General features: G+C 39.5%; 2 protein-coding genes across 6 annotated transcripts in view; one reads left to right on the top strand and one right to left on the bottom strand.

The window, feature by feature from the left end:
- Nucleotides 1-2,563: 2,563 nt before the first annotated feature.
- On the bottom strand, nucleotides 2,564-7,841 carry HNRNPDL (heterogeneous nuclear ribonucleoprotein D like). Of its 3 annotated transcripts, XR_013168377.1 has the most exons (9): nucleotides 7,060-7,841; nucleotides 6,129-6,297; nucleotides 5,883-6,044; nucleotides 5,308-5,439; nucleotides 5,063-5,177; nucleotides 4,371-4,541; nucleotides 3,979-4,071; nucleotides 3,504-3,608; nucleotides 2,564-2,822 (listed from the first exon to the last, which is right to left on the bottom strand). XR_013168377.1 is itself a non-coding variant. In XM_077143019.1 (8 exons), the coding sequence occupies exons 1-7, from the start codon at nucleotides 7,500-7,502 to the stop codon at nucleotides 4,001-4,003; spliced, it is 1,263 nt and encodes a 420-aa protein (XP_076999134.1). In that variant the 5' UTR covers nucleotides 7,503-7,841; the 3' UTR covers nucleotides 2,564-3,608; nucleotides 3,979-4,000. The 3 variants fall into 3 exon arrangements, 2 of the variants coding, with proteins under 2 accessions (XP_076999134.1, XP_076999135.1); XM_077143019.1 differs by having other exon boundaries at nucleotides 2,564-3,608; XM_077143020.1 differs by lacking the exon at nucleotides 3,504-3,608.
- A 552-nt stretch (nucleotides 7,842-8,393) lies between these two features.
- The window catches only part of ENOPH1 (enolase-phosphatase 1), a 156,292-nt gene continuing 144,664 nt past the window's right edge, over nucleotides 8,394-20,021 (top strand). For 2 of the 3 annotated variants that reach the window (XM_077143025.1, XM_077143024.1), the window contains exon 1: nucleotides 8,394-8,754. In XM_077143025.1, coding sequence (XP_076999140.1) covers nucleotides 8,671-8,754 — 84 coding nt within the window. In that variant the 5' untranslated portion in view covers nucleotides 8,394-8,670. The remainder of the gene's footprint in view (nucleotides 8,755-20,021) is intronic. The other variant, XM_077143026.1, reaches the window with a different exon arrangement.

The following is a 20,021-nucleotide window of genomic DNA, read 5'->3' as shown; positions in this document are numbered from 1 at the left end:
TACGGAGACATTCGTTTTGGTCTCAAAATTTTAAAAATTAGACCCTCAAGAGATAACCTCGGAAAAGGAAATTCTATTTTTCTTGTTTTGATAAAACCAAATCTTAAGGAGTGGTTGAGAAGTCAGTTTCATTCTTTGCTATTCAACCAAATCTTGTTGAAATTCCAAATTCAATTTGACTATTTCAAGACAAAATCTACAAATAAAAGAACAGTCTGTTATATTTTCAAGTGACTTTATGAGAAAAACAGCATAGATGTTGTACTGCTTTTGTTCAAAATGTTAGGGCCAAAGTAGTTAGATGATAGTTCTATTAATTTGGGAAGTCTGACCAGAGGTAAAAAGTTTACAGAATGGCATTTCCTAGCTTTGCTCAATGTAGGTTTAACTAGCATGGTTAAACTACATTCAGTCATCTTGTTATTAAAATTTAATTGTTCATATTCTTAGTGTCCTTGAAACTTACCTTGTAGCTGACATCCTACTGTTTCTAGGCAATTATGAGTGAAAATGTTAATTTTTCAGATGCCCTTGTATTGAATTTGACCAAGATCACCAAACGACCTGTCACCAATATGAAAATAAGCAGCACCATAAAGTGGCAGAACACAGTTCTGCTTGTTACTATCACAGCATTTTTTTATTCTTAAGCTTAATGTGGCTATGAGACTATGGGATATTAATATCATGTAGTACCACTTAACCAATAAAATTGCCAATTAGATTTCCGATCAGGATGAGTGACACCACACAGAATTTTACTCCCAACACTTCAGGAAGCACATTTAAGATACAGACTACTTGAAGATGCTGGAACATCGTAAGTACCTGAAAATGTGCCCTATCTCCTCACACTGATTTGCTGAATTACTCAATTCTAAACTAGTAACTTGGGGAACTTCATAGTTCATTCACAAAAAAATGGCAAGCGCACTTATCTTTGGCATATTTGTTTCAAACTTACCACCTCAGTTAGTGAACACAGTTGGGAAAAACCTGGGAGAAAAACAGCGTTCTCACACCCAAGTTCTTTGTAAACCATTTCAAGACAGTTATCTTAAGATGTATTTTTTTCCAAAGTCAAATATATCAAGACTTGACTGAGTTTAGAATTTTTTTAAAAAAAACCTTTATTCACTTTTGATCAGGGAAAGGACAATCTCAATGTCAGCTTGTCACCTAGTCATAAATTTGAATTTACAGGATTCACTACCCTAAAGACACTGCACTTACTGACTTTGATATTACAACTTAAAATTAAACACCCCTTCAGTTCCCTAAGGTTGCCATGTTTAAAGAACAGAGAATCCTTTGTGAAAGCCAACATTGGTACTTGGCTTAGATGTAGGTCAAAAAACAATAAAGGAACAAGGCTAAGAGCATTTCAACTTAATAGCCCAGCAAATACAAACATCAGTGGAAAAAAATAAATGTTGCAGGTGCCAAATTTTTCTAACAGCAGGTTCAACATAAAAAATGCATATTTGTTTGTGAAACCAATTAATTTGCATGTGTGCATCTGATTAGCTATTCTTCATAATGATCCCAGTAAGCTAATGTGCAACCATGGAAACAAACTTCCCTAAACCAATTAACTATACTGAACACAAAATTCCAAGTTTGTTATTTGCCCAAAAAGATTTTCAACACTAGAGAGGTCTGCTGTAATGATATCAACTGTAACACTAAGATTTGTACTAATATACAAGAATTTAAAGTATTTCTTTTCCACCACTCCTTCCTATGTCTGAACATGGAAATGCCTAACTACTCAGGCTCATGCAAAACTGCATTAAAGTGATGGGATTTTACTACCAATGACTTTTTCTAATTCACACCACAAGAGCAGTTAACTCCATCACAGCTCCCAAAAAAGAATGCCCAAACAGAAAATATTTTGCTCAATTCAGTGGTAGCTATAGCATAATACAAACATAATACAATTTTACTTTGCCACTACCTTCAAGTATCTTATAGAGCAACCAACTTTTAATTCAATTTTAACGGGCAAATTTATACCTGGTCTGCCAAAATCCTTTTAACTTGTGAACTACTTTTGACACTCAAATTCAGTTAGGTATTAGTGCCTACCAGTTTTACAGTGCTCTTTTCCTGTGTATATAACTGGAGATTCTGACATAGTATTGTCATTAGCTGAAGTTTTTTCTAGATCACGGACTCTAAGAACTAGCAAATCATAACAAATGGCTTTCCAAATAGTAAGTATACAAAAATCCTTTCTACTCATAAAAGGGGCTACTGTTTTCTCATTAAAAAGCTATATTTTTGAAAAATGCAATCACAATACCATGACGATGTCTCCAGATAGAGGGAAAAGGACATTACTCAACAGACTGGTAGAAGCCTAGGATAAAAGGGAGAGGAAGCCTAGAACATAGAACACGTCTACAAAACTGGGGAACAGGATGACACTGACTGGCTATTCATAAAGGACCACTGTTCCTCCCTATAGACCAAAACTTTCTACAAAATAAACCATGCCTTCATTATTGCTTATTTAAAATTACATTTTTTACAGAGCTATTTAGTACCTGACACGAAAAACAATCACATAAGGAAGCATTTATTTGAGGTTTAACGTGAAATCATACAAATAAAATTTGTATAAACAAATCCACACCGAGGCATAACACAGATAGCAAAGGACAAAGTAAAAACAAAGAAAACTAAATGGCAGCTATATACAGTTGGACAGTTGTGTCTTGTACACTAGAAAGTCTTTTACAAAATAATCATCTTAGATCAACAGAAGACCAATCTTCAACACCGTCCTGCAAGATGGGTTACTTTAGCATTTCCTCCTAAAAACAAAAACAAAGTAACAATTAGATCTGTGCAACCCTGACAAGCTTTCAAAGGTCCACTTTCATGAATTGTTTAAAGTCCTCACTTTATTCTTTTCTTCAATTAAAGATCATATGCATATTCACTGGCAAAATGCAGTTTGTAGCTCGATTCACCTTGGAGTTTCCAAATTAATTTATACCTATTCAGAAGAGAATCTGGAAACTGAATGCAACCTTCCCATATTTTCAGGTTGAGCTGTGTGTGCTGGACTAAGGTCTACTAGAATCATCTAGTAAGCCAAGTAAACTGTTATTACAAACATGAATTTCTAATAGGTTTATTATGTTATAAGAAAACTAATTTCTTTGTGCATATGATCTTTAATTTATATCCCAGATTTAAAAGTTCTTGTTTTGGTTTGTAGATTTCACTATTAGCTATAAAAAGAAAAAGCAAGCATTAAATCTTAAAGAATGAACACTTAAAATGAGGCTCCACAATTGAAATACAACACTAAACAGAAGACCAAAATGATTAAGCTGTAAAAAGGCATTTATGTAATTTAACTCCTGTAAAAAACCATTTAAGTTAAGTTTAGACACTTAATCTTCAAAAAGATTAAAAAAAAGAAGCCAAAGTCTGAAGTTTTCCACTTTAATCTTTACGCTGGTACATGAAGTTGGAAGAGACCATACCACAGGACAGCGTTTTCTGGTGTATGCCTTGCGCTCTGCCCGCAACGTGCGACCCCCAGAGATAGACGTGGTCAGGGTGACACACGGCCTGCAATGAAGTTCCCGCTGGCGGGTACAAACAAGGTATAATGTCAGAGTTAGAAGACAACATTCTTGTTTTCCTTAAGTTGTACCCATTTCAGTACTTTACCTGTTAATAGTTCTAAAAAAGTTTAATTATTCCTCTAGACCACCTGGTACACAAAGCAAACAGAAAAACTCTTAAGTTTTTCTGTAGTACTAAAGAAGGTGAGATCAGACTTTAAAGTTAAAGATCTATAGACACTTTAGGCAAAACAGGCTCATAAAACAATTAAATTAACAATTTAGTAAAAACAGGCTACATAATATTTTGTTTTTACTCATTTTCCATTTGTCTATTGATCTTTAAATTAAATTAGACATTTCCACTGGTTTCTTGTATTTTTATACACACCTCTTTTCTCCAAGGTCCTCCTTTAGTATGGCTGGTAATTGTTTTGGTGATTGCCACCCCCACGCGATGCCTTGCCATATGTGCTCTGTTGACCTGTTTTAAGACAAGATTATATTAAGATAAGCTTTCTATAAAATGGGCTCATTATGAACATATTAGCACATTAAAAAAAATCTATGATTGGTTAAAACTGCCTGCCAATTATTAAAATACTGACATTAAAAACAGGTGCTATAAACTAGTCATAAATCACACAATCTAATGTAACCATTACAGTGTCTGTAGCATAATGCTGTCATCAGATGCCTCAAAACCAAGTTTCAGAATGGGACTGTACTTTAACAGTGAATTTTAATACCACTGTTTTATAAAATTAAGTTAAATATTCTTACCACTGTAGTCTGTATATCCCTGTCCATATCCATAGTTTCCATAGTTATACCCAGTATAATCATATCCGCCATAGCCACTATAGTTCTGATCACCACCATAGGCACTACTGTAATTTCCATATCCTTGATCATAATAGTTATTAAATCCTTGGTTCCAGTTTTGGCCCTGACCTGAAACAATGTACAATGATTGTTAGAAAGTAACTTCTGACCCCCAATTCTAACAAGAAAAATATGATGCATTCCCATTCCTCACTTTGAAAATCTTCAAAAGGCAGAATGACCATTATTATCTGCTTGAAAAAGCACTATTCTACCCACCCCACACCTCCACATCATAAGAGAGGGCGGGTGTGCCAGTATCAAACTTCCTAAACTGAATGGAAAATCAGGACAAAGCTAAAGACAGGTGAGATATCCTAAAAAAAACCTATCATGCCATGGTGTATTTGTGATCATGTAGCTAAGACTGTTACCTTTAATGGTATATTTTCCGACCAAAGATGACAGTGTTAGTGTGGCCATTCTTTTTGAGTTGGTGACACAAGCAAGCTCAAAAAAACCCAAAAAGCCCACTCACTTAAACTAAACATTTTTCCATGTTGGAAGAACCTTAAGTTTAAAATTGGTTTTACTCTTTATAGTTTTCCTTATACTTAACTATTAAGTCATCCCAAGAATTAAGTTCTCACCTCGTCCACGACCCCTAGTACCACCTCGTCCAGTAGCTGCAGCTCCTCTTCCTCCTTTCTGTTGTTGCTGTTGCTGCCTATATACCTCTTTGGGTTGTGCAACTTTGATTTCACACTACAAATTAAAAAAACATATATTAATTTCCACTTAAGTGCCAACATTAACCCATTTTATTCCTTTCAGACTAAAACCATGTCACTAAAAACTTAAAAAAAAACCTTTTGTTTACTATAAATAGCTTTACCTTCCCAGAACCAATTTGATGATATCTGCTTTCTAGTAATTTTTTTACTGGCTCTTCATCTGTATACGTGATAAAACAAAATCCTCTTCTTTCATTTGTTTTCGTATCCATGGGAAGTTCAATATTTTCAATCTGAAATCAAGATGCACAAGACCACCCAATGTTAAAAAAATGACCAAAGGGTTTTAAAATGCCACAAGTTCTTTTCAAGCTTTAATGTCTGTCACTCTAATCAAATGATTTCATACAGAATTCACTGCTTTATTGTCAATTTCAATCTAGAGCCATTTGTTCATTTGTGAAGCCATGAGAGAAGGGCTGAATTCCTTTGTTAACATTCTGATTAGTTTTCAAGTCCAAAACCTGGCCATAACAAAATATTTATTTTTGTCAAATTAGCTATATGTTCCCCACACGTGGAAGACAGCAAACAGATATGGTCAACAGAAAAGACCTCGGCAGTAATTTAATCTATCCTCACCCAACATGAGTTTACTCATTAAGTGAACCAGGGATGACATGTTGCATAAACATATCAAACATTTAAGACGTGTATCTAACATAACACAGCGCACCTCTCCAAATGCTCCAAAATATTCTTTTATTTGCTCTTCAGAAGTATCTGGACTCAATCCACCCACAAAAACTTTTTTGGGGGGTTCTTTCCCTTTTAAAGCCTTCGCCCTTTTGGGGTCTATCAATTTGCCATCCAGTTTGTGTTCTTTCAGTTCCAAAACCTAGAAGACAGGTTTTTATTTTGACAGTTACAACAAAAGCCGAGAATAGGAAAAACACGAACAATACAAAAGCCAAGTTCTTACCTTATCAACACTAGCAGCATCCTTGAAAAGCACAAATCCAAATCCTCTTGATCTTCCAGTGACTGGATCTGTTTTAATTGTGCAGTCTACAACCTCTCCAAATCGAGACAAATACTCAGTCAGATCTTTCTTGCTTGTATCCCAGCTCAAGCCTCCAATAAACATTTTACTAAAAATAAAAGTTTTGTCTTTTTTTAAAAAAAAGGTTAACTCAAATGACCACCTCAGTTCTGGGATTAATTAGACTTAACCGGAATAAACATAAGGGGGATTTGTATCTTAAGCACAAAAGCAGTCTCCAAAACCAAAAATCGCTTTGAGATCACTTACTCAAAACAGTGACAGCTTGTTCTCCACACTGCATAACACAAAGTTTAAACGAAACCAGCAAAACATGGTAAAGATTCTTTTTAGCTCAGACACTTCTTAAACGGTTCCTTCCCAATTCAGTAACAACTTCTTCCTTCTCCGTCAACACAACCTTCCACCATAAATACTCAATACCATACTTTCTGGAGACCTGAGTATCAATCTCCTACCGGTCCCCAAAGAAGAAGTTTCTTAAGCTTTCCCCAGAAAAACCGCGTGGAGCAGTAATGGAAACACAATGAAGAGGTGGCGGCAGCTGCAGCATGTGGCGCAGCGAGACCGGCCCCTCCCCCTCAGGCCCCGCGCGGCGCCTGCGCACTCGGGACTCAGACACTGCCACCGCCTTCCTCCTCCAACCCCTCCGCCCTTCCCCCACACTCCCGCGGGCCTCTCGAGTGACCCCCAGTTTCCTACTTTCTTCTTCTCTCCGAGCCAGGGGGGCCCAGCGGGCACGCGGGGAATCCACTCGGGGCAAGAATGGGGGCAGCGCGCGGCTCTCGAAGGAGGAAGGGCGCGTGCGGGGCGCTGGGGGAGGGGAAGAGTGGGGAGAAGCGTGCGGTACCCGTCATCCTGCTGATTCTTGCTCGCGTTAATCTTGGATCCCTCTGCGAATTCCTCTATGTTGCTGTACTCGTTCATGTCCTCCATGGTGGCGGAGCTGTCGGCAGGGGGGTGCTGGCGCGCAGACCGAGTCCCGGTAGCAGCGGCAGCGGAACGTTGTATGGAGCTGGATTTAAAATGGCGGCGGAAGAGATCCGGGCGCCGCCTGCGCCCTCCCTTTATAGCCGCCCCGCCCGCCAATCGGGAGGGCTGCTGGGCGGTGACGTGGCGCTGGGCCCTGCGCGCCCCCTGCCGGGCGGAGCTGGGAGCGAGAGAAGGGAGGAGCGGGGCGAGCTGCCGCGGCGCCCGCGGCCGCCAATGGGAGAGGTTGCGGGAGGCTAAAGTAGCGGGAGCGGAGGGGAACAATGGCGGCGGCACATGGGAAAGCCGGGGCGGGACCTCCATGGCGGCCCTCCCGGTGAGGAGCGAGGTCGCGGATGGGGGGGAACGCGGGCTAAGAATCAAAGAAGAATCAGAAGAGAAAAACGAAGGGGCGAAAAGTCCTTGGGTAAAAATCCCGAGCTGCGCTGTCGCAGGGCCACAGTCCCTCTTGCCTTGAGAGCCTTTGTCTCTGGCGTCCGGTCCAGCCCACTCTTAGCAAAGAGCCGTCAACCCCGCCTTTTTCCTCCCTTGGTCCCCCAGTGCGGAGTTGCTGCGACGGCTGCTGCTACCGATTAGCACTGTGCCTGCGCTGCTCCGGAAAAAGGCGGACTGCGCCCGGCGCTCGCGGCTGAGACGACGAGCGCGCTTGTCGGCTGCGCGCACGCGTATTTTGTCCTCGAGCTGGCTGGAACCAGCCAAACAGGAAACGGGCGCCCCGCAGTCCCTCCGGGCAGCGGCGCGGTCGCCTCTTCCGCTACGGCCACTAGCGCGCCGACCAAGTGGGCGCGGCGGGCCTCCCTTCCCAATCGGCCGGAACCCGAGCCAACGTAGTCAGGAAAACCAGGACCAAGCACGGCCTCTTTTGCTGGCTGAGGAAGGGCGGAGGGGCGGGGGCCCGGTCAGATGACTGTAAATATGCAAAATCGGGATCGGTGGGTGGGGAGGGGGCTAGGTGCAGTAGAGGGCAAGGGGCACTCACATCCCCGGCGCGCCACTCGCGGGGCTCCCGTCAGCACGTGCCCCGGGCCTCTCCCGCTCGCTCAACCAGTCTGCGGAGAGCGCGCACCCGCAGACCGGGCTCCCGCGTTCGCTTCTTTGTTCCCGCCCACGCGAGGCCCATTTTGACGGATCCGGTTCAAGGCCCTCTGGTGGCCAATCAGCGTTGGCGCCTTTCCCTCCCCTCCCTACCCCGCCCCTTCGGAACCCCGCGACGGCCGCCCCCTTTCCCTGCCCACGTGGTCTCGGCCTCCTTCCCTGAACAGCCCGCGAGTTGGGGATTCTGTGCAGTTCGTTCCCCACTTCCAGGTCCGAGGAGGTGGCCTCTTCTCCACGCGCAGTTGCAGGCTTCGGGGTCCTTGCTGGACTGTCGGAAGCCCCGGTCGGTTTTGGGGGAGCAGCCGTCGCCACCGCCACCGCCACCTTTCTCCCTCCCTATCGCTAGGCCGAAACCGTAGTAGCATCCGGCAGGGAAATGGTCGTGCTTTCGGTGCCCGCCGAAGTCACTGCGATCCTGTTAGATATCGAAGGTACCACAACCCCGATTGCTTTCGTGAAGGTGAGGGGCGGAAGGGAGCGGGGAAGTTACATGTGCTTAGAAACATTTTCTTATTTTCTTTCTTTCTTTTTTAATCTTTAAGTCTTTCGGATCTTGCACCACAGGCTTAGGAGAGGCAGTTCGTGGCTTTGCATCTGGTGTGGAAGGGGGAAAAAGCAGAGAGACAGGTCGTGGGGGATGATTTTCTAATGGCACCATCTTCGCCTTCCCTCTTCCCCGCCCTTTGGTTAGATGAAGTTTGGTGGGAAGCGGTGGAGGTGGTGGTAAGAAAGGGTTGAGGAGAGTAGGTCAACTGGGGCAGAGTGAGTAGAGGTCTGGATCCCCTTCGCCCAGCAGGTGCGCGCCCGCAGGTGAGCACCGCCTCTGCTGGTGGGGCCTAGCGCCGAGGCGGTCGCGATTTGGTACTCCTCCAGGCTTCTATCCCGGCAAAATGGAAAGACTGAAGTGTCAAGATGACTTCAGGTAGCCCTGGTATTTTCGGCAATAATGGTTGCCCTTTGCGCCTTCCCACTCCTGCTGTTGTTACTGGCCGAGCTTGCACATTGTGTTATTTTGCTGAGCTTGGCCCTGTGTTACACAGCGCTGATTTAATTGAGCTATGTAGAACACTTCTAGATCTCGTTCACTTCAGTAAACCGTGGAAGCCTGAAGCACTTACACTTAACCTACTTAATAGCATTTCTCTTAGTATATCATTATAAACCAACACTTGTCCTTACTCAGTTCACATGCTTACAACTTTGCATTATAAAAGGAAGCAAGCTCCTTATGTATGTTTTATTCATCTATCAGAATAAATAAATATCACATGTTGGTATATATGAACGAATTCCTCGGGCCCGGTCTTTTTTATTTGGCTCCCAGATGTTTAAGAATTATTTTGAGGTAAAAGTATAAACTAGAGATGCACAATAATGGAAGATATGCAAGATAGGAAAGATAGGAAAAATCCAACTTCCAACAAACTGAGACATTTGAGTTTTAAATTTTTCTGTTTTAGTTATAATTTATTGAAAAATTTACCTGTGAAGAATGAATTTTTTTGATGTAGATTATATGACAAAATCGATGTACACTTAACTTTTAGAACTCCAGTATGATATACATTTCTTAGAAATATCCCAGTACTTTGACATTTTGGCAAGCATTCTTAAGAAATCTAGTTTGGGATTTTTTCCCCCAAGACTTTAATTACACTAAAGACCTCTGCAAAAATTTTCAGGATTGCCCAAATGCTGGTAATTGAGGTGACATTCTTTTTCTTGTTGATTGTGACAACATTACTTTCTTTGGAGATTTCAGAGAATAAAGGATTCCCATTTTTGCGGTGTATAGCTTACAGCTCAGTTGCTCTATTCTGCGTCTCTCCCTTCTCCCACTGACATCAGTATTCCAGGGGTAGTGACTGGAGAGCTAGTGTGTGGCCTAATATGAGTACCATTCTTGGAACATTAATTTGGGGAATAAGTACCACATACAAATCAGTTTTGTCACAAAACAGTAATTCCCTCTGCTCCTCCTCCCCTTATATCTTCTAGATGACATGGGCTGCTTCTTGGAATCTTGGTGATCAGTAAATTTATTCTGGAATCTTTCTGAGAGCAAAATGCCTTAGTGATCTAAATCTATTTTTTAACTTTTACATGAATCCATAAGCAAGTTCAAGGCAGGCTGCAAAAGATAGATTCTAGGATTTTGGTCAAAATATAGTTTCTTGGGCCCCATCCCCAGGGATTCAGATTAGGGTAGGTGACTGAGCACTCCAGGTGATTCTGATGATCAGATAGGTTTGGAAAACACTCCATCAAAGGTCTTTACAGGAGGTCATTCTTGTCCCACAGTGAACATAGTCAATTAGAAAAGGTTCAGGAAATACATTCCTAAAATTCCCTAAATGGAAGTAGTAGTGATAGAGAATGTGTTTCTGAAGTTAGATTGCCTTGGATGGAATCCCAACTCAACCACTTAGTATGTGATCTTGTGCTTCATTTCCCTATTTGTAAAATGGGCCTAACGGAATTTACCTCATGACATTGTGAGGATTATATGATAATACATTTAAATTGTACAGGATAGTATCTATAATTCTCAGTCACTGTTGTAGAATATTATTAATTAATGCATAGATTTTCAAGGCCAATATTTCTACGAGTGTGTTTAGAAGAACACTAGCTCTGTGGGATGTTTATAGTGATTATGCAAAAAGATTCCATTAATAAATGCATTTTTGTGATATACTAAGTAGATATGTTCAATTAGGTTCCTTTATTGCACAACTTCTCAGAACCTTTACATCATCTATTTATGTGTATAGGCACACATATATTTTGTGAATCTTTGAGAGTGGCAATCTTGCAAACTTATTTGAACAAAAAACTTGTTAAGCAGACTGTCACAAGGACTAATCTTTTTTTAAAATTTATTTATTAAAAAAATTTAACAAACAAAAACATTAACATATGGTCATTCCATTCTACATATATAATCAGTAATTCACAGTATCATCAGCTAGTTGCATATTCATCATTTCTTAGAACATTTGCACCAATTCAGAAAAAGAAAAAGACAACAGAAAAAGAAATAAAACGAAAACAGAAAAAAAAAAAGATTATACATACCATACCACTTACCCCTCGCTTTCATTGATCACTAGCATTTCAAACTAAATTTATTTTAACATTTGTTCCCCCTATTATTTATATTTGTTCCATATGTTCTACTTGTCTGTTGACAAGGTAGATAAAAGAAACATCAGACACAAGGTTTTCACAATCACACAGTCACATTGTGAAAGCTATATCATTATTCAGTCATCATCAAGAAACATGGCTACTGGAACACAGCTCTACATTTTCAGGAAGTTCCCTCCAGCCTCTCCATTACATCTTGAATAACAAGATGGTATCTACTTAATGTGTGAGAATAACTTCCAGGATAACCTCTTGTCTGTTTGGAATCTCTCAGCCTATGACACTGTCTCATTTCACTCTTCCCTGTTTTGGTCAAGAAGGCTTTCTCAATCTCTTGATGCTGAGTCTCAGCTCATTCCAGGATTTCTGTCCCACGTTGCCAGGAAGGTCCACACCCCTGGGAGTCATGTCCCACGTAGACGGGGAGGGTGGTGAGTTTGCTTGTTGTGTTGGCTGGAGAGAGAGGCCACATCTGAGCAATAAAAGAGGCTCTCTTGGGGTGACTCTTAGGCCTAAATTTTAAGTAAACTTGACCTATGCTTTGTCAGGTTAAATTTCATATGAACAAACCCTAAGACTGGGGGCTCAGCCTATAGCTTTGGTTGTCCACAATGCTTGTGAGAATATCAAGAATTCAACTTGGGGAAGTTGAATTTCTCTCCATTCTCACTATTCCCCAAAGGGGACTTGGCAAATACTTTTCCACTCACTAATCAAATCACTCTGGGATTCATCGGGGCATCACACTGGACAAACCAATAAAATCTCATGTCCTACGCATGATTCCAAGTACCCACGGCATTCAATCAAGCTATCTACATAAGTTATATTAGGAAATGCACTAGCCAAAATATAAATTTTGTACCAAATAAACATTTTTTGCTTTAGTCCCACACATAAGGTGACATTTTTAAATATTAATTACCATCTATTTTCAGCACCCTGCAGTAATGACATTCCTTTGTTCTTCCTCATGCAAAAACAGTTTTAAAATTTAGGACTAATCTTTTGTACATATTTCAAGAGAGGCTGAATTACATCCTTTTTGAACCCCTGAGCATATTGCTGAGAGTTGAAACATGTTCTGCTTTTGGCTTTATTAGTCACATTAGGTGAGACACATTAGGTAGCCTGCCTCCTGTGAAATGATGGAAGGAATCGTGACTACTGTATATATGCAGTATGTATCCTCACAGAAACTGGGTGGAGTATGCACTGTCTGTATCTTATAGAAAGGGAAACGAAGGCTCTGAAAAGTTGAACAGTGTGCTTTGGATTTGAACATCCATCTGACTTGAAAACTTCTATTTTCATTATTGTACTTGACCTCTGAAACAAAGACCGCAGAGTTTGTCTTTATCTTCTTTGCTTGGCTTTTGTTTACATTAAATGGCATAGTTGATATAAGACCACTTTAAATAATATAAAGTACTGTAAAATTGTATGGTAACAAACTTCAGTTTACGCTACCTCTTGGTGATAAGTTTAAGAGTGAATCCTTGGGTCAGAATAATTATAATTGAGTCTTACTTTATTTGCAAGTTTGGTTCTAAAACAGTGTATACTGTGAAAATCTAGACTTGACAGAAGTGTCCTTGGAAAAGTCCTTAGAAAATCAGATCCATTTGGAGACTTTCTATCTTGTAGTAAGTCGAGTACAGTCACTTTTTCCTTTACGGTTGAAGTATTAGTGCTTCTTTAGCAACTAGTAGATGAAGTAGTTGGTTTGGGATTAGGTGATGTAAATGAAAAATATGTGCTGTTGATCATAGCCCACACTGAGTGTCTCATGTATAAAAGACACTGGGGAACTGAGACTGACCCAGGAAGAGAACCTCCTTGTTAAACAAAATGGCAGATGGATTGCCAGCACTGTTTGTGATTATTTTTTCCCTTTCTCTTTTTTTGTTGAGCACTTACATTTGAATGTGTGTATCATACAATTGAACTATGTGACATCTATAGTTCAGGATATCTTACAGGATTCCACAGACTTCCCGAATTTGGGAAGCAATGTTCTCAGGACAACCTGTTCTCTCTCTGCATGCCTTTAGCTCTCAGGCTCCAGGCAACAAAAAACGAATGTTTTACTTACCATCCGTTACATCTTATTTTTTCTGAGTCATAGAATTAAAACATTTCTGTAGCAGGAAGGACTCCTAACTGGGATCACTTAGTGAATGTTGTACCCTACTCATTTCTCATATAAGTAAGTAGATGTTGGGAGAGGTGTTTTGTGTGAGAATCATTGCAGATTGGTTGAGGGCAATGCAGCAATGGAACCCCACCCTCCTATATCCAGTCCATCTGAGTCCTCACACAGCCACCAGCCTTGCCCTTCACTAAATATGGGAACACTGAAAAGATACAGTGTGCCAGTTTGAAAGGATGTGTGTACCCTAGAAAAGCTATGCTTTAATCCTAATCCCATTTTGTAAATCCAGCTGTTTCTTCTAATCCTTATTCAGTACTGTAGATTTGAATCTGTAATTAGATCATCTCCCTGGAGATGTGACTCAATCAAGAGTGGTTGCTAAACATTTGGGTGGGTCTTGATTAGTTTACTGGAATCCTATAAAAGAGGAAACATTTTGGAGAAAGCTGGAGATTCGGAGAGAGCAGAGAACGCCACAGCACCACGAAGCAGAGAGTCTACCAGCCAGCGGGTTTTGGAGATGAAGAAGAAAAATGCCTCCCAGGGAGCTGGAGAGGAAGCTAGCAGATGAGGCTGTGCTCGCCATGTGCCCTTCCAGCCGAGAGAAAAACCCTGACCGTGTTCGCCATGTGCCTTTCCACTTGAGAGAGAAACCCTGAACTTCATTGGCCTTCTTGAACCAAGGTATCTTTCCCTGGATGCCTTAGATTGGACATTTATATATATTTGTTTTAATTGGAACATTTTCTTGGCCTTAGAACTGTAAACTAGCAACTTATTAAATTCTCCATTTTAAAAGCCATTCTGTTTCTGGTATATTGCATTCTGGCAGCTACCAAAGTAAAACACACTGTAAATGATATTTTATGATTAGACTTGGTTCCTTTCTTTTTTGTTTCATCAGAGGCTGGATTCTTCTGGAGTTTTTTTAATTAGAATTTTTTTTTTCAGTTACTGACTTTGATCTACACTGATGGTTTACTATCATTTTTTGGTCTTGTACTTCAGCAGCAAAATTGGAGCTGACACTGTCAAAACAGTTTGTAAATTATGTACACATAATACTGTACTATTATTAAGTTATAAAATAGGAATTTAAAGATGTTGCATAATCTCTTCCATTATTCCATTGAATCATCTTGCATATTCCCTGGGACATGCACAGCATGGAGTACATGTCCCAGAACATTTGATCTTTGTCCTTCACTAAGTGATAATTCATTTTCTGACTTTGTTCATTGTATTATTTTAATGTTTTTAGTCAGTAGGCCTATGAAATAATACTATCACTGGTCCTTGCGGTTACCCTGTTCAACTACTGTTTCTGCATTAGGGGAAAATTATCTCTTGTTCCTGAAAATGCTCAGTAATTTGAATTTCCCGTTGTTTCATATACAGGGTAGTATTTAAGAGGATGGGCTTAAATATAGAGACAGTCTGAATCTGGATTTGCGTTCTGGCTGCACTTTCCACATTGGTTGTATTATTTCTGGCAAAGTTAATCTCTCTGAGTTTCTGTTTCCCTATCTGTACAGTGGGGATGTCTACCTCATGAGGCTAATGTGAGCATTTGATGAATGAATGCTCAGCACTCAGAAAAGCCTTTCAAATAAATGAATAAATTCACATCAGTTTTTTTCTTTCATAATTGAGATATTCTTTGATCTGAGGATGAGCACACAGACATAATAAACAATTTGTTCACAATTCCTTATGTACGTTCTACAAACTTAAAAAGCCATGTAGTTGTAATTCTTTTCTAAAGTTATTCTAGTAAATTTCTGGCTTAAACATTGAAGACAAATTTTCCTTCAGAGGATATCGGGTACCAGTATCTTCAAAAGTTGATAAGCTGTTGCATTGTAAGTCCCACTAACCATAGTTTAATATCAGGCACAAAACATACTCACCTTCCCATATGACAGAGTTATTAGGAAAACTGAACTACCTTGACCAAAGATGATGTTATAGAGAACACAATTCTGAAAGGAAGGGTCAAGATCAGAGAACGATTTTTTTTTAAGAAGTAATTCTAAAAAACAGCGTAAGAATAGGAGTAATTGAAAGTGTTCAAGACACATTAAATACATGACTGCAACTCCAAATTGCTGTTTGGTATGCCACTGCCCCCCTTAAGTTGACATCCAAGTCAAAGTCTCTCATAATTCAATCTCCCACTATTTTCTGGTTGTATGAAAAAATAAACAACTTTTTTACACAAAAAGTATAAAATTATTTACACTTGCAGAATGGAAAAGGTGGGATTCTAATCTCTTTTTTTTTTGCATTGGTGTGGTTTTTTTATTACAATTGTTGAAATGATGTTATTATAATCATACTATTAACTACAGTCACAGCTTACATTGAGACTCACTGTTTGGGTTGTACAGTTTGATGGTCATTTTTCAGTTTTCACTTTTCTGGTAACATCCTCTGTTTATCTTTGCATCTAATAGTTTGGTTGTAATCTGTCACAATGTATGTTTATTTGGTTTTATCTTTGGAGTTCATTGAGCATCTTGGACGTGTATGTGTACATTTTTCATTCCAATTCCTTCTTTAAAAATGTTACTTCTATACTGATTATCTATGTTAATATTTTATTTCATTTGTTAATTTTTTAATTAAATAAATTTTTTTAAATGTTACTTTTAGAGCAGTTAACTTGCATTTACAAAATAGTCGATAAAAATATTCCTCTGAGTCGTAAAGAAGGGTGACATAGGGACCACTGATAATGGTTTTATGTTCAGACTTGGCTTCTTTCTTTGCTGTTTCTTTAGAGGCTGGATTTTTCACAGTTTAGGTTCTCCATTTTTTTGCAGGTAAATCTTTAGTTGGTTGGTTAGCCTCTGTGACCTCTTTTCCCTTTGGTCCTTTTTCGCCCGTTAGTTTCACTTTATCCTTTTCTACTGTTTTTTTTTTCCTTTTTGGCTTCCTCCCCACTTTTGCAGAAGCAGTTTTAGCTGACAGCCTCGATGAGCTTAACTTCTCTTGGGCTTCTTTGCCACTCTTCATGCCTCCACTGACCTTCCTCTTGGGCATCTTGGCAGTGAGGCAGGTGTGTGCTGGGTGCTGCCACACTGAAAGCCTTCATGAACCTGGGCCTCTGGCCGCAGCCACTCTCTCCTCCTGCCAACCAAACTGCTGGGGTGTACCTCACATCAGTCTTGTCAGGGAGTGGGGGAGAGAGGCATTTATGCCTTAAAATACTTTTTGTGTTTGAAAATAAAATCATAAGAATAATTAAGAAGTTTCATTAACGCGATGTGTGACTCTGATAAGGATGTTTGTCCCTGAAATATAAGTGGGGCATGTTGGGTACCCTTGCAAGCTTATACATGTAAGTGGCTTTTTACATCTGTTTCTCAAACTTTAATATGTATATAAATCACCTGGGGGTCTTGTTATAGTTTGTGATGCAGAAAATCTGGGATGGGACCTGAGATTCTGAATTTCTGACTCCCAGTGATGCTGATGCTGCTGGTCCACTGATGACACTTCTGAGTAGCAAGTTTTTAACAACATAATAAATTCTACCCGTGCCTTGGCTTTTTAGCTGTACTCTTCTCTAATTGCTTATTCAGGTGGATAAAGCAGATAGAGCAAGGGTTTATGGATGAATTATAGTTTGTCATCATTATCAGAACCAGAACCTCTGGACCCGGATCAGCAAAGCTCTATACAAAAGAGAGCAAGATAAGGAAATAAGCCTTGTTTGGACAACAAGGTGTTAAGTGAATGGCCACTTTCACAGCCTTTGCAAATCACTTTCAAGAACTGAATTGTAAAGCAAATTACCTTTCTTAAAGGACAAGTAGAATATTTGAATAATAAAGAAGTTATATTTACATGAAGGAAAGCAAGATAATAGTCTTGAAAATTCTTTAAAGATCTGCATAATTCCCTCATGGATTCCACCCTCCACCCCACCACTTTGTGTTGATTTTCGGATAATTTGTTAGCATTCAACATTTACATGAAGATCTATACAATGGGGACCTGTGAAATAAGCCTTGGGCAACTAAATAAACCTGGTATGTTAAATTTCCTATGGCTGCTGTAACAGATTACCACAAATTTAATGGCTTAAAACAATACAAATGTATTACTGTTTTTATTTTTTTACTTACAAGATATTTTTATTGAGAAATGTCCAACCATATTGCACAGTGACTCACAATATTGTCACATAGCTGTATAGTCTTTGCCATGATCATTTTTAAACATTTGTATCACTCCAGAAAAAAAAAGAACTTTTCCATATCCCCCATATTATAGTTTTTAGAGATCAGAATTCTGAAATGGTCTCATTGGCTTAAAGTCAGTGTATTGGCATGGCTGCTTTCCTGTTACAGGCATCGGTAGAATTTGTTTCCTTGCCTTTTTCAGTTTCTAGAGGCTGCCTGAATGCCTAGTGTCTTGGCCTCATCTTCCAGATCTACAAAGGCAGCAGCATCTTCAAATTTTTCTCTGACTCCTACTCTAACCCCCCCCCCCCCCGCCCCGTTTCCTTTTTTCATTTATAAAGAAACTTGTGGTTACACTGGTTCCATTCAGATAATTCAGAGCAACCTTTCCTAGGTCAAGATCCTTAATTTGATCACACCTGCAAGCCGCCTTTGCCCAGGAAGATAATATATTCACAGGTTTCGGGAATTAGGACGATGCTCAGGTTCACAGTAGGACTCACAAAACTCAGAAAAGCTGTTATACTCATAGTAATGATTTATTACAGTGAAAGGATAAAGATTAGAATTAGCAAAGGTGAAAGATACATGGAGTGCAGAAGAGGCCAGGTGTGAATTTCCATTTGTGCTCTCCCAGTGGAGTCTTATGGTCAGTGCTTAATTCTCCCAGAAAGAATATATTGACAACACGTAAAGTATTACGAACTAGGGAGGCTCATCCAAGCCTTCATGTTTGGGGTTTTTATTGAGCAATATTCACATAGATATAGTTGAGTCTCTGGGGCTGGCCTTAGTTTCTCAGACTTCAGCTCATCTAGAGAGCAAGTGATACTGCAAGGTCCACAATAAATCACATTGGTAGCATAGACTATCTGGCATAATCCAAGGCCTTGGTTATACAAACATACTGTTAGGCAGGATATTCTAAGGGCTTAGAATTTATCTCCTGGGAACCAATCTAGGGCCAGACCTTTGTTTTGAAAGTGTAGGGTTTGGACATTTTTATTTTGAAACTTTTATGCTGTTGGATGTCATCTATAATTTTTTTTAAATTAAGATTTGGCAGGTTTTTGTTGAGGTTGGTAAAGATAGTGTTTAAGGGCTACTGTTTTAATTTAGAGAATAAGATGTATGGCAGTTTTGAACAAGACTAAGGGGAAAACAGATATTAAACAGAACGCTATGCTAGCAAATATGAATTAAGTAGTCAAATCCTTCATTCGATAAATAATATTTGTTTGAAGTAGTAGGTACCCATATGATTGAAAATTGAAATGATAAAATTTTAAAATCCTTTAAAAACAGGATTCTGCTTGTGTGCTTTTTTCCGGTGTTTGATTAATAAATTTCTTTATTACGTTAAAGTATTTTCAGTTAAGCCAATCCATTTTACTTCATTAACAATGCCTTGTAATTTACTCTATGTTCTTTTAAATTCCAGTAATACATTTTATAATAATTGAGGAATGTTGGAGTTGGCATTTTCTCAGGAAAACTGCTGTATTTATCTTTCTAGGAAGAGAGCTTTTGTTATCCGATAGAATCCCCCAACTTTGGTTAAACATCCATATAGTCTATATTATCACTTTTTTTTTTTTTGCATGGGCAGGCTCAACGGAAATTGAACCCAGGGCTCCGGCATGGCCGGCAAGAATTCTTGCCACTGAGCCACCTTAGCACTACCCTGCATATTATCACTTTTAATATTTTCAGCAATGACAAGTATGTGATGCTCACTCTTCCCTAAACAACTAGAAGACCATCCACAAGGGACAGTGAACCCAAAGTTTCTTTTCACCTGTGCTATTCTCACCTGTAACTATAATTGAGTCACTTTCACTTTCTCCTTTCAGTATATGAATTTAGGCTTTTTCATCTGCAGGAATGGGGTAATAGAATCTTCCTTGCTTGCAAGGTGGTGATGAAGAGCAAATGAGATGTTATATAGAAGCCTTTGAAAATTTTAAAACCTTATAGAAACATTGATTGTAATTCAGAATGTATCATACTGTTTAGTAAACACAAAAAGTGCTTATAATAGATCAAAAAGGAAAAGGAGGAGCTAATATTTACTGCAGATCACCTTCCAGTATTTTCCACTACAGCTACTTCCACCTCTGTTCCTTACTATCCTAGCTGAGACTATGTTAAGAATGAGACCCAGAACATTGCTGATCTCTAAGAATTTGTGGAAGCAGCAGAATGTTAGGACTGCCTTAATAGGTACTTGTT

Source organism: Tamandua tetradactyla, chromosome 24, assembly GCF_023851605.1.
Source record: "Tamandua tetradactyla isolate mTamTet1 chromosome 24, mTamTet1.pri, whole genome shotgun sequence".
Classification (NCBI taxonomy): Eukaryota; Metazoa; Chordata; class Mammalia; order Pilosa; family Myrmecophagidae; genus Tamandua; species Tamandua tetradactyla.
The sequence above is the reverse complement of the archived record's forward strand: the minus strand, read 5'-3'. Positions and strand labels throughout refer to the sequence as shown.